Source organism: Dermacentor silvarum, chromosome 4 (genome assembly GCF_013339745.2).
Source record: "Dermacentor silvarum isolate Dsil-2018 chromosome 4, BIME_Dsil_1.4, whole genome shotgun sequence".
Taxonomy (NCBI): Eukaryota; Metazoa; Arthropoda; class Arachnida; order Ixodida; family Ixodidae; genus Dermacentor; species Dermacentor silvarum.
The window spans coordinates 21577638-21592686 of NC_051157.2; the positions used below are offsets into that span (position 1 = coordinate 21577638).

At 48.3% G+C, this 15049-nt stretch overlaps 1 protein-coding gene across 1 annotated transcript in view; it reads right to left on the bottom strand.

The window, feature by feature from the left end:
• LOC119448352 (anoctamin-7) overlaps positions 1–15049 on the bottom strand; it is a 72830-nt gene that overhangs the window by 44565 nt on the left and 13216 nt on the right. The window contains 2 exon segments of the mRNA XM_049665153.1: positions 4795–4895; positions 6412–6496. Coding sequence (XP_049521110.1) covers positions 4795–4895; positions 6412–6496 — 186 coding nt within the window.

Consider the following 15049-nt stretch of genomic DNA (forward strand, 5'->3'; position numbering starts at 1 on the left):
CCGCAACTGAGAATCAGAGCTGCGACATTCTGCTTACCAGCAGGCTGTCGCGTCCATTGAGCCGCTGCTCAGGGCTGCTGAATTATGAGAGGAATCGGGGAGCGGTAAACACCGGCCCACAACCAGCGCTCACTCTTTTCGATTCAGCATAGCATTCTTGCCTTTTTTTTTTCGAGATAGAGAAGTATGAAAAATGTGATCGCGCCCGGCGCACTGCCAAGCACAGAGAAAGAAGGTAAAGACAAGTGAGGGAGCGAAAACGCAAATGACCCGCTGCCAAGTGACGCTATTTTTATGCCTCGATTGGAACAGCGAACACGGAACAATGAGGGGTTTAGACGCGGCGTACGCAGTAGGCGCCCTGCGTGCGCTTTGGTTGATGCTATATAAAGGACCAAGCAACATTGCCCGCAACACACAAGGCGTATTTGGAGGTCCGCCTCTCTCTTATATGGAAAGAGGTGTGTTTGTACGTCATGCAATCGCAGCGGTGACGTCGTGAAACGCGCTTCGCTGCCAGTGAGCGGGTTTCTAGCGCGCCACTGCGTGGATCACCCTTCGTTTCCAGGTAGCTCGCAAGGCCGGTCGATCGGTTCGATCCATTGTCGCTACTATGTGGCAGAAAGCGTTTAGGTGTTCCTTTTCGTTTATTTAGGTGATGTTGCCTTGACACGTAGCATAAACGTCGGTGGTACCTTCTTCTGGATGAGGGCGGTGAACTGGTAGTAGTCAACAAGTGTTTTGCGAGAGCTTTGTATTAGCATACTTGTTTATGCGAGAAAATTCAGTGTTTTGCTCCGTGGCTCAGGCGCTTCTATATTGTCGCTTGAGTTTCACGTGATAGGGAAGCTTTACAGGGTGTTTCATTTTAGGTGCACTAAATTTTTAAAAATTGCCTGTGGCAGATAGAACAATTATAATCCTTGATCTTCCTGGGCGCACTCAACGAGGCGGCCATTAGTACACGAAAAATCAAAACGCCTAATTGCATAATAACATAATTACGCTAATTAACTTTTTAAATTATTATTCTACGGCACATCTTTCAATCTACGAATTATCGCCGCTGAGTTCGCAAGGCGTATCCAGTTGGAACGAATTCTCATGACTGAACTACTTTCGAGATATTAATTTTCAAAGTGTCCGACGAAATGCATGGGCGTTCCAGTTAACTTTGTGCTTCAATGCATAAAACAGCGTTTCTTTAATTCAATTAGTAAGTACAAGTAATTTTCCCTATGTTGTCCTTGGTGTCATTGTTTGTTGGCTTCTTATGATATGATTAATAATAATTGGGCCCATCGGTTCCGTTTCTTCTCGTTCATTACATAACGAGGGCTCGAATCCGGCAACATTGATGCCTTCAGGTAGCATATGTGGGTTTATTGAGCAGTTGCCATCACCCAAAAAGAACACGTGTTCGTGACGCCTGCGGCAGAAGGATGTTCCACATCCGCCGCCATGGTTTGTGAATGGTGGCGATGGCTAACACTCCCGGGTTTAGTTCTAGTTGTAAAACATAAATACCCCAGAAAGTGGATGGGAAAACGGCTCCGCGGTAGCTCAATGGTAAGAGCATCGCACGCTTAATGCGAAGACGTGAGATCGTTCCCCACCTGCGGACAGTGGTTTTTTCATCCATTTTCATTTCCATTAATTTATCGTTTCTTTAATTCAATTAGTAAGTACAAGTAATTTCCCCTATGTTGTCCTTGGTGTCATTGTTTGTTGGCTTCTTATGATATGATTATATATATATGTTGCATCATCCCAATTTTTTATGTGAGTGTAATAACTGAAACTGAGAAGCCATGCACTTTTTACCTATGTGCAATATAAATCTCAGTAGAAGGAAGGAAGGAGGAATAGATGGAAAGACAGGAAGGTTAGCCAGTTTTCAGACCAGCCTTGAAAGTTCTTTCCTGGGCGCACTGAAGCGGGTACACTCACATAGAAGGTGGGCGTTTGTTTCCTCACAGCTACAGTTATCGACATGGCTGTTGGCCATGCAGATCCGAAATGAGTAAGCATTCGTGATGCAAATAAACTTCAACTTCAAGGCCACGCCAAGCCACAAGTGGCACAGAAGCGTCTCCCCAGCTCTAGATATTCCTGAGGGAAGACGGAGCTGTAGATTCGGATCGAAGCTGTAGAGACGAGCGTTGGTAAATTCCGCCGAGTTCCACTGTGCAAGTGTAAGTTCACGTGAGAGCGAACGAAGCCCTATAGCTGCGTCTGTTCTGCATAACGGTACAGCTGCACAGTGGATACCATCACGAACAGACTAGGTGGCCTCATCTGCATGGTCGTTTTCGTAGATACCGCAATGGCCCGGTATCCACTGATACGCTATGTTGTGTTTTTTCTTTATTGCGTGGTGATGAAGAAATCGTATGTCAGCGACTAATTGTTCATTCGGTCCATGACGAAATGGCGACATAATGCACTGGAGAGCGGCCTTGGAGTCAGAGAAGATTGACCATGCCTGAGAGGGTTCTTCAATTAAGAACTCTAGAGCAGCACGGAGGGCGGCGAGTTCTGCAGCCTTCGATGTTGTAAAATTCGATGTCTTGAATTTTATGATGACAGTCTTCGCGGGAACAACCACTGCTCCTGCTGAGCTTGCAGAAGAAACTGAACCATCCGTGTAAATGTGAAGGCGTCTGCAGTGTTTCTCATACAGGAGCAGTAGCGTGGTTCATTGTAGGGCTAAATATGACGACTGTGTTTTCTTTTGGATTTCAGGTATGGTTAAGAAGGCTTCGAGGGGATGTAGGCACCACGACGGTAATTGTGGTCTTGCTGCAGGCGTGATGTTCGAGGGAAGCACTGCACGATGCTATGGAATAATATCGCTGAACGCAGGGTGTGGCCTGGAAGCAGGAAGTGAGGCAAGGTGGTGTGATGGAATCAGGGCGAAATGCCTGATGTGCATTCGTAAGGCATCGACGCGAATACATGTTGTGATTGGGTGATCACGCGCGATGACGACAGTCGCTGCTGAAGATGTACATCTCGGAAGGCCAAGGCATATTCTCAATGCTTGAGCTTGAATCGACTGGATGACGTGTACGTTTGTTCTTCGGGTCCTGCGCAGCACAGGTAAGATGTAGCGCATGAACCCTAGAAAAAGTACGGTATAAAGTTAATGCATCGCTCGTACAGATGCCCCCCACGATGTTCACGCAAGAAATATTAGCACGTGGGTGGTCATGGTGAGTTCCTTTTTCATGTAGGCAATATCAGGGCTCCAGGACAGGTCGCGATCTATTATTAATCCCAGATAGCAGTGGGTCTTCATATAACTAATAACATGTCCATTGATTTTAATGACGTATGGGCCCTTCGCCTTGCGTGTGAAGGCAACCTGCGAGCACTTCTCAGATGACAGCTCTAGTACCCGTCCTTGAAGGTAGTTTGACGTCAGTGTAGCCGCTCTCTGAAGCCTGGAACGTACGTGTAGACGCATCACCCCTGATGCCCAGATGTCGTCTGCGTATATCGACAGATGCACGGACAGCGTGAGTACATGAACAAGGCCGATGAGCGCAAGGTTAAAGCGAGTGGGGCTCAGGACTCCACTTTGAGGCGCACCGCGACAAGTACAATGGTGCGTTGTTGTACCATCTTCCGTTTCTACAAAGAAGGTTGCGCCTTCAAATAACTGTAAATCCATTGGTAGACACGGCCCCCCATTCTAATGTTCCCCAAGGCATCCAGAATAGATTCATGCGATACATTGTCGTATCTGCCTTTCAGGTCCAAGAACATCGCCGCAGGCTTTTCTGTTGCTGTACAGACAAGACAAGGTCAATCACGTTTTCTATAGAGGACTGCCCACGCCGAAAGCCAGTCGTAGCATCAGGGTACATCTCGTTATGCTCCAGGCGAGTCCTGATTTGAGCAGATGAACGAGGTGGCTGGGCTTCCACGAAGGAGGAACTAATCCGTTTCTCCACGAGTCGTTGTATACGGTTAGAAAAGCACGCCGAGCTGTTTTGACCGAGGTTACACAGGGTATAGGTTACACATGTATAGGTGACACCATCAGTAGAAATGCTGTATTTTAACAGCGAAGCTGTTTAAGCTTCGCTGTTAAAGCCAGCCGTAAGTTGTGGTTCGTACCAAGAAACTATGAAGAAATAAAAGAAAATAAGCTTTCTTGCCGAAGCGGGATTCGAACCCGCGTACCTACGATCCCAAGGCGAGCGTCGTAACCATTATACGGCCACGCTTGCAGAACATGCATTTATGTGAACCATATGATTGCGTTTGAACGTCGTCGTCGTCTTCGTCCACAGCTGGCGCGTTCGCACGCTCGTGCTCTGCGAAGTGAAGGAGAGGTTTTGCGCGCTATGTTCGAGAGAGAGATAAATAAAACGTGAGCGAGAGAGAGAGAGAGAGAGAGAGAGAGACGCATTCACGGAGCGGGTCCGCTGGAACGCGTTGTCGGCATTGCAACGCGGTGTGGTGTTGCAAGCTGCGCTATGCAACGCGCAGTGACGGCCGTAAGTCCGAGACGCGAAAAGAAATGATCATGATCATGAGTAATAAGATGAAACGTTCGCTCGCACTTCCGGAAAATGCTGGGCTACGATCACCCAGCTTCGCTGTTTCAAGCGTTGCGCGGCCGAGTGCAAGGTTAAGCGTTTTTTAATATAAGGCTTCCCTTTCACGCTGTGACTTGTGAAGGCACAGGTACTCCTCGCAAAAATATTTGTGCATTCGTATAAAAGCTGGCAGCAGCGTTAGCGAACGTTTTTTTTTTTTTTTTTTTTTTTTTTTGTCGCTTACCAAAAGGCACCGCACGGATGACCGGAAGTATGTTGATTGATCTTTTCCACCGAAAAACCAATCTTTGCACCGGCATTGGAATGGGGCGCTGAGTGTCCGTGCTGCGATACGAAAAGAAAACGAAAAACCCAAGTCTTACTCTGCAGCAACAGCCGCGGCAGCGAATAAAATAGAACTGTACACGAAGCTATAAAACAGCTTCGATAGTCTATATTTATGAAGGAACATGTAGAACTGGAGCAGAACAATGCCTAACTTAATTCTGCGTTTAGTAAAGCTGCTCCTATAAGGCGCGAAAATTTCCAATTCACTTTTATAGATTCCGTGACGGAAAAAGAACGATAGAACACAGCCTCAGCTAAATGATACGCTTTAGAAAACACCAACAGCCTCAGCAAGTTTACTTGTTATGCTTTCATGTACTGAGACGCGCGCACTGGTGAAGGAAATGCCGGGCTCAAATCCGAGCCCTAAGCGTACGCTACAGACGTAGAACAATGTAAGGCGTCATTTTTCAGGGGAACCTTCGAGCTAACTGTCATCGCTGGCTGGTGCTCCCGATTTTCACCCTGATTTACCGGCGAAGTGACTGGCATGGAGAATTATTCTTGCAGCAGATTCAATTTGGTGTGCGTAACAGTATTATCATACTTTATTTCATAAGAAACCAAACGCTGCAAGGCAATCTCGTGTGCTGAAGCACAACTTAGAGAGAAACATCGCTTCGTAACACTGCCGATATCGCGAGCACTTAGCTCGGAACCGACTAGTTGCACTCTTGCTGCGTTTTAACTTTTAACACAGCCTGAAACAGGTCAGAAATATTTAGAAATGCTCTAAAGGAGTTCAGCACATTCGATATTCTTTCTGAATAAAGCCATCCGTAAATAGGCGCTGGGAAGGAATATTATGAAATACACTTGTTTACTTGTTAGGACGACGTACATGATACGAATTGGCCTGGTTTCACATCTTTTAAGAAAGTAACAGCGGGCGAGGACAGTAGCAGTTGGGGAAAGACAAAACGCAAGCGCTGAATAACAACTCAAGGGCTTTATTGCTCCATTCCAACAAATGTGAAGGAAATCCCTTAAAAACGGAAGAAGAAAGGCAGATAAAGACAAGAGACTAGGAAAAGATGATAAGATCATCATCATCATCATCATCATCATCATCATCATCATCATCATCATCATCATCAGAGACTAGGACATAATTATCTGTCAGAAAAACTGATTCTACCAATTACGTGAATGCAGCGCCAACAGTTCACATAATCCTACCAAGCAGAGCGATCGAATGTGCACTGATGCATTAAGTGCCTTCCTGGTGTGCGGTATACACGATAAAAGCACTCGAGCACAATCAAGCCTTTGAGTTGCTAGTCAGCAATTGCGTTTATCCGTCTGTTTGTTTGCCCTACGTTGGTGGCTCATGCCCACTATGTGAGATTGACCAAGACATGCGTTTTGTCCTTTTTCTTCTTTCTCGTCTTCACGCGCTGTTATTTCCTTCTACGACGTAGATGACTCCATAGACTAGGTATGACAAAGTGATTGTTTTTGTTGGTCTTAAGTGTTTAACGGTGAGGCGAAAATAAATGTTGCATCAACTTACAATTTACACCCATGTCGAACATTGCCGCTACTTTCTCGTGTATCCATTGCTGTTCTTCGTCGTCTTCGTTGTCTTCGATGAGAAGCTGCGTTGAAAACCGAAAGTGAGTTCTTGTTTTCCTTCTCTTTTATATAGGTACGGAAAGGGGGTAACCATTAAGGGGGTACCCTAGTCACATGCACACACACACAAAAATAATAAAAAATAAATAAAACAACAGACCAATTCCTGAAAGAAATAAAGAAATATACAAATGATCAGTGAGTATGTAAGTGAAAGAGCATAGAAAACGTTTCTCCTCTCTGCTTAGCCATCTAACTAGATAGATTTGTATGAGACCAGTTTCGGCCTGTATATTCACAAACATTACTTGCGCTAGAATTGCTCGTAAGCGCAAAAGTCAATTTATCATGGTGTCGGACATCATTAGCTAATATGGCCGACCGATTGCAGATAGCCCTTACAAACGAAAATTTTTTTGTGAATTCGGCCCCTGGTCTATTACGGGGCTATACCAAGAACGTTAGCACTGACAAGCGAAAAGCACGTACGCCATAATAGCGCACAGGTCGAATGCCACATTATGTAACCGGTGTGTGACATTACAGTCAAGCATATCTGGCATGAGTATAAAACTGGCCTGAAGAGAAATTTTTGTTCCACTTAATGCTCAAATGACGTTAGCGTCGGTTAGAAAAGTGAAGGAAGCGTACATGGGTCAGAAAGCCTGGTTAAGCGTGGCTTTCTTAATAACCCATATCTTCGCGGCAACCGCTTTTTGATTTCTACAGAATGTAGAAGCGCGCATTTACTTAGATTCGGCGGCTCGTTAAGAACATTCAGGTTGTTAAAATTATTTCGGAGTCCTTCACTATGCCAGTTTTATGGCTTCTGAGACCTTGTGTTGCTTTAGGACGCTAAGAATTGATGGATTCACCAATCAATCATCGATAACTTCGTACGGTGTGGTTGGCGCACAGCGTGTGTGTCCGCATTTCCTATTATTTACACAACGTGGCTGCCCGTGCACTTGAGGATATATTCCCGTACACTTGAGGACCACCATATGAAGACAATGAAGGATGTGCCACATCCGCCGCCATGGCAATGAGTGGCGCTGGCTAACACTACCAGAGTAAGATTGTGCACACGTACATCGATTACAAAAGTATTTGGACGTGAGAACAACCGTATGCATGCGTGGATCAATTGGTGCATCGCACGCGTAATGCGAAGATGTGGGTTCAAATTCCACCTACGGCAAGTTGTCTATTCGTCCACTTTCATTTCCCTTTATCATAACATTTTTACATTTCAATTAAAACACCAAGTAATTTACCATATACTTTCCTTGGCATCATTGTCTGTTGACTTCACATGATTGGGAGAAACAAAACCATGCCCCCTCTGTGCCCCTTCTTAACGTTCATTTCAGGGAGCATATTTCTCACTTGTATCGCAGATCACTGCCAATAGAGCCGACTACATATGTTCCTATTACAAGTGATATCTCGCAGTTAATCACCAGACCTGAAGGTAAAGGATGCCGGAAAAAAAGGGAACTCTGACTTTTCTTCTACTTTTCTCTTCGTTTCTGTTCGCTAGTCTTTGTGAAGAATTTAGCTCTCATGTTTAATCGTGTATAATACTTCAGTCCTCACGTTTCTCAGCTCTTCATGTTCCGCGTGCGTAAGGTGTATTCATGTGTCCACAAGCAAATACAATGCTGTGACCAGAAAAGGGCTTTCAACCTGACCACACGTCACCTTGTTAGCTCTGACCACTAAAAATGAGTTATAGGCGATGCGGGTCTTTTACGTGGGAAATTCAGCATATGAATATTTATCTTGTGATATCTGTTTGAAAATATGCCACATAAAAATATCTTTCAAGGACAAATATTTAACTACTCTGGCTTGAGTAGCTCGATAATTGTACTTTGTTGATCTGCGTTTAACAAATGTCTTGAGCAGACCGTTGTCTTTACCTCATGTCACTATTACTTAATGGTAAAGCACGCTTTCCAGGGGATTTTCGCCGGTAGTGTTAACGCGATTCTTGCATGCGCACTACCTTTCGTGAAGTCCTTTTATTTGAATATTTTACGTTTCAATGTAAACGACAGAAACACTCTAAATGCACATTCTTTTTACAGCCTAAATAAAGCAAAACAAGAAATTATAGAGACACAACCTTTGAGCAATAGTTATAATCTCCTACTGTTCCTGATGACTGGAAGAAAGCCCAGATAGTGCTAATCTTCAAAGCAAGCAACCGCGCATTAGCAAGTAATTACAGCCCGATATCACTTACAAGCATTCCCTCAAAAATAATTGAAGATGTCATTGAATCAAACCTGATGACTCGTCTGGAAACTACGAACTTCTGTTTCCGTCGTCAACACCGATTATAGAAAATTTCTTTCCTGCGAGACCCAGTTAGCCGAATTCACGCACATACATGGACAACCACTTTCAAGTAGATAATTTCTTGACATCGCTAAATCATTTGACCGTGATCTCAATAACCACCTCCTCAAAAAACTGTCGTGTCTCGGTATCCCCTAAATTCTGGTGTCTTGGCTACAACATTTCTTTACAGGCCGTACGCCATTCCCCTCAGCCTTTCACCGTCAGCTTTCACCGAGCTGTTACATCCGGTGTCCCATGGGGAGCCAGCCTGTCCCCTCTCTTATTCCTGGTATACATCAATGGCTTACCGAATAAAATAAAAGCTAACCTTAGAATATTTGCGGATGACTGTGTCATTTACACCACCATTCGCAGCCACGACAATGTCATCACACTTTAGCGAGACCTGGACTCTATAGCATGGTGCTCTCGATGGTTCATACCCCTAAACTTTACCAAATGCAAATCAATGACCTTCTCCCGCAAACCTCAATTAGCCTAAACACTTACTACATAAACCCAGTTCCCAGTAACGGCGCAGAATTCTACAAATAAGTTGGCTTGCACATGGTACCATCTCTATCATGAACATCCCGCATAGAATCCATTTGCTCAAATGCATCATGCGCTCTCGGCTACCTAAAACGCAACCTGAAGAGTGCTTCTCTGGAAGTTAAAAAGAACTTGCCTACATGACGTTCATTCGACCAAAATTAAAGTACGTGTCATCCATCACAGTCTTACCTCACTACTAACTTTGGAAGCAATCCATAAACGTGCAGCACGTTTAATAACATCGAACTATGCTGATGCTACCAGTACCACACTATTTAACTTATAGCTCTCGTTTCTCGCCTCATGCCGCGTCATCTCAAGACTGTGCCTTTTACACGCCTTCTATCATAACCCAGACTTTCGGAACCCGCTACTAAAACAACCATTAAGGATATCTTCCTGTATGGGTTGCAGTCATTACGGCTCCATCGACCGTGAGCTGGAAACAAGCGCTGCAACGCTGTCTTTCGCGAATAGTAATCTAATACGCGACAAACCATGGTTTAGGTGAGGAAATCGATTCTGTTCGCGCAGCCCCACATTACGCATGCCGCGGTGCTATGTTTCGCTACCAAAGTTTATGTGCAAGTGCTTGCGAAGTATGAGAATCCACGGAACTGCCCCTATTAAATTATGTGTAGGAAAGAACGATTTGTGATGAACGAACGTACCACACGATGTGAAAGGTTTAAGTGTACATGCGCAATTTAAGGATATTGCTTTCATTTTTTGTTATGATACAGGGCGCCTCCAAAGTAGATAGTCACAGTTCAGTAAGCTCGCTTTTGAAAACATGACCGCAATATCTTGCGGTCGTCTAGACGCAAATCTCTCCGTTTCGAGACCCGCTCGCGTAAGCAGTGTCCTGGAAGTTTCGACTGTAAGGGGGGGAGGGATACTTAAGGTCTACTTTTGCGTAAGGCGCGAACGTGACCTCGCCGTTTCAATTCTGTCTCTGCGGCGTTAATGTTCTTGCGGCGTTGGTTGTCGGCTCACTGATAGGCCGCACACGTCGATGCGTTTTACTCTTGGTTGCCATTGCTGGCATCTCGAATTTTCTATGCTTCGTGGTGGTTAAGGTGGAAAGCAAGCTGTTATCCAGATGCCCAGAATCTCACGGTATGTGAAAGAGAAAAAAAAAGAATAAGAATTGGTCAGATTCTGAAGTGAATGCCATTTAGGGCACTAAGACTGATTCAACGACCACGTAGTCAAGCTGCGAAGAAAATTGTGGTGTATTACCTCTTCTTATTTCGAAGCCTCACGTTCATTACTCCACGAGGAGGGCATCTCGCTATTAGCGCGTGTTCCACTTTCTATTTCTCAACTGCTTAGAGCGAATGAGACAAGGGACTTTGGGTACGTGGCAGTTTACGTCTGCGCGCGGCTGGGGAGGCGCAGGGGCTTTGACGTTTTGCTTCTGAGTACCAAATCTCGATAGCCCGAGGTCACTGCAACCGGGCACTGCAAGAGACGCCAGAAGACCCATGTCCAGACACACTACAAACTTACTACGATATACTGGAGCACTACCGCCTTTCGAGAAGAACGATGCCGCCACCCCACCCATCCCTCACCAGAGCTGAAGCCACGACCTGGAGGCAACTCCAGACCAACACCTATCCTCACCTCACGCTCCTTTACGCGATGTACCCCACCCTTTATCAGCCCCTTTGTCCTTTCTGTACAGAGCGAGCTACCCTCTACCACACCACATGGGCATGCCAAAATATCCCCAATAACTCCCCAAATCGAAACGCAACGCACGAGCAGTGGGAGATGGTGCTGACCAGCTCGGCACTGGAGGATCAGCGAAAGCTTATCGCCAGAGCCGAAAGTGCTGCCACCGCCGCTGGGGCCCTGGACTGAAGGCTCCACCCACCACGGAGATGGACGCTCCTCCGTGCCTCATCAAAATAAAGTTTTGTCTCTCTCTCTCGGTATCGAATACGGAATATATATATATATATATATATATATATATATATATATATATATATATATATATGTGTGTGTGTGTGTGTGTAGCGTCCACCGACGCTGCTAAGCGCGAACGCTAAGGTCAGCGTTCTCGGCCGGCGCCTTGGGGCCGGCTGCGACTGACGAGAAAAATAAAGTTGGGCGGCGCGTGCCAGCGGCGCAAGCACGGCACGCGCTAGTCCGTTCTGAAAGCCTGCTGAGCTGGTCCTCTTGTTCTGGCGCTCCGCTGCGGCCCCTCGGTTCTCGACAGTGGTGACTCCGGCCTAAGAGATGACCGACCCCAGCAACCTCCCGCCCTCAGGCAACCTCCCGCCTGACGCTACCTCGCGCCCACGGGACGTCGCAGCTCTACAGCTCCACCTGCCCACGTTCTGCCGCAAGAACCCGCAGGTTTGGTTCGCCCAGATCGAAGCCATCTTCGATCTGCAACACATCACCTCGGAGATTTTGCGGTTTCGCCACTTACTTTGCAACCTGTCTCCTGAGGTAGCTCAAGAAGTGGCAGACGTTATCGCTGCACCTTTGAGTGATTCCCCGTACCAGCAACTGAAGCAGAGTATTTTAGAACGCATCACGGCGTCCGAGAGCGCGCGCCTCCAGCACCTGCTCACATCCGAGGACCTTGGAGATCGCCGCCCTTCCCAGCTGCTCAACAGCATGCGACAGCTCCTGGGCACAAGCAAGGTCGACCCGAACGGTGCGCTGTTTAGGGAGCTCTTCTTGCAGCGCTTACCACAGTCCACCCGCCTTGTCTTGGCTGCTACAGAGGACTTGACCCTCGACCGCCTCGCCCAGCTCGCTGATCGAGTCCACGACGCGACTTCTCCGTCAGTCGCCGCCCTCTCTTCAACGCCACAGTCCTCACTCATAGCCCGCTTAGAGTCTCGGATCGACCAGCTCGCCGTTTCCATCGACGCCCTTCGGACGTCCTCCCATGACCAGCGCGGCTCTACCTCATGTCCCAGCCGCCGTCCCTCTTCCCCGACCAGTCGCCGACAGCCATTACTTCCCCGACAGCCATTACTACACCCTTCGGCCTGTTTGAGTATGTGCGCATGCCCTTTGGGTACCCCCACTACGGCGTGCCTCATAATCAGTACTGGTTTTGGCACGTAAAACCCCATAATTTAATTTAATTTTTTTACGCAACGCAGCTCAAACGTTCCAACGATTCATTGCCGAGGTAACGCGCGGCCTCCCGGCTGTATTTGCCTACATCGACGACATCCTCGTCGCGAGTCCCAATCCACAAGATCATGAGCGTCACCTCCGGGAACTCTTTCAACGCCTTCAACAATTTGGCCTGGTTGTCAACCCCCAGAAATGCGTATTTGGATCTTCCGAGCTCGAGTTTCTGGGCCACCACATCTCGGAGCTGGGAATTCGTCTGTTGCCCTCTCACGTCCAGGCCGTGAAAGACTTCCCAGCACCCACTACCCTACGCCAGCTGCGTGAGTTCCTCGGCCTAGTGAATTTCTCCCGACGTTTCATTCCGCACTGCGCTGAGCTTCTACACCCACTGACTAACCTTCTTTGCACGACCAAGGGCTCCTCATCTGCGATTTCCTGGTCTCCCGAAGCTGACGCTGCTTTCAGGGCTGCTAAACAAGCCGTTGCCGATGCGGTACTTCTCGTACACCCGGGAACTAACGTGCCAACCCGCATCATGGTGGATGCTTCCAGTGTGGCCATCGGCGCTGTTCTCCAGCAGAAAATCAACTCCGAGTGGCGCCCACTGGGTTTCTTCTCTCGGAAGCTCCAACCTGCCGAGACTCGCTACAGCGTTTTTGGCCGCGAGCTGCTCGCCATCTACTCCACCATCCAGCACTTTCGGCACTTCTTGGAGGGCCAGCCATTTTATATTCTAACCGATCATAAGCCTCTGGTGTATGTCTTCCGTACAAACTCTTCCAAGTACGTCGCACGTGAAGTTCGTCAACTGGCCTATATATCGGAGTTCACCACGGATATCCGGCACATCAGAGGCACCGACAACGAGGCAGCTGACGCACTTTCACGCATCACCTCCCTCGGCACTTCTACATCGACTGTGGATTGGGAGGGTCTAGCTCGTGCGCAGATGGAAGACCCCGAGCTGCAAGCGCTGCGTGACCATCCCCGTTCCCTCCGTCTACAACTCGTTCCTCACCCCTTTGTGCCTGGCTCCCTCTGGTGCGACATGTCAGCGGCTACACCTCGCCCCTTCATTCCGACTGCCTTCCGTCGTGCGGTGTTCCAATCACTTCATGACATCTGCCATCCCAGCGTCCGAGCCACGCAGCGCCTCGTTACACAGCGGTATGTCTGGCCAAGCATCAACACCGATGTTCGCCAGTGGGCCCGCTCGTGCCTCGCATGCCAGACCGCCAAAGTGACCCGCCACACGAAGACTCCCACGCAGTCGTTCTTGCCCCCTGGCTGCGGTTTTGACCACGTCCATCTTGATTTGGTGGGACCACTTCCTCACTCTCACGACTGTCGCTACATTCTGACAATGATCGACCGCTTCACCCGTTGGCCCGAAGCCGTGCCCATTCCGGACATCACTGCGGAAACGGTCGCCAAAGCCTTCGTTTCAGCATGGGTTTCCCGCTTCGGCTGCCCCAGCATCGTGACAACTGATCGCGGCCGGCAATTTGACTGCACACTTTTCACTTCACTCAACCGCCTGCTTGGCACTAAGCACTGCCGTACCACTGCGTATCATCCCTGTGCCAACGGCATGGTTGAGCGGCTCCATCGCCAGCTCAAGGCTGCACTCACTGCGCGCCTGGATCGAGAACACTGGGTAGACCACCTTCCTATGGTGCTTCTCGGCCTACGTGCCGTCCTTCGTCGCGACCTTGGCTGTTCAGCGGCCGAACTCGTCTACGGTGCACCCCTGCGGCTTCCTGGAGACTTGTTCGTTTCTTCGGCCCCCTCGCCCCAGCCGCTACAGTACCTCCAACGCCTACATTCAGCATTCAGCACCTGCGCCCCGTACCACCTCGGTCATCGGACCACAGCATCTTTGTGCACCCGGACCTTGAGTCCTCGTCCCACGTCTTCCTCCGACGAGACGCTACCAAGGCGCCTCTTACACCCTCCTACGACGGACCATACCGTGTCCTCCACAAGACGCAGAAGTCCGCCACCATCCTATTGAATGGCCGCAAAGAAGTCGTTTCGCTGGACCGCCTCAAACCAGCCTACGTCGAAACGCCTCCCAAAGAGCTCCCCGCGGATGTCGCTGGCGCACCCGTCGATATGCTCGACACCAAGACAGCCCCATCTCTGCCTCGTCGACGAGTACATTTCGCCGCTCCGTCTAGGCGGGGGGCCCTGTAGCGCCCACCGACGCTGCTAAGCGCGAACGCTAAGGTCAGCGTTCTCGGCCGGCGCCTTGGGGCCGGCTGCGACTGACGAGAAAAATAAAGTTGGGCGGCGCGTGCCAGCGGCGCAAGCACGGCACGCGCTAGTCCGTTCTGAAAGCCTGCTGAGCTGGTCCTCTTGTTCTGGCGCTCCGCTGCGACCCCTCGGTTCTCGACATATATATATATATATATATATATATATATATATATATATATATATATATATATATATATATATGTGTGTGTGTGTGTGTGTGTGTGTGTGTGTGTGTGTGTGTGTGTGTGTGTGTGTGTGTATCTATATGCACACTTCACATTCATACACTTTTTTTTCTACTC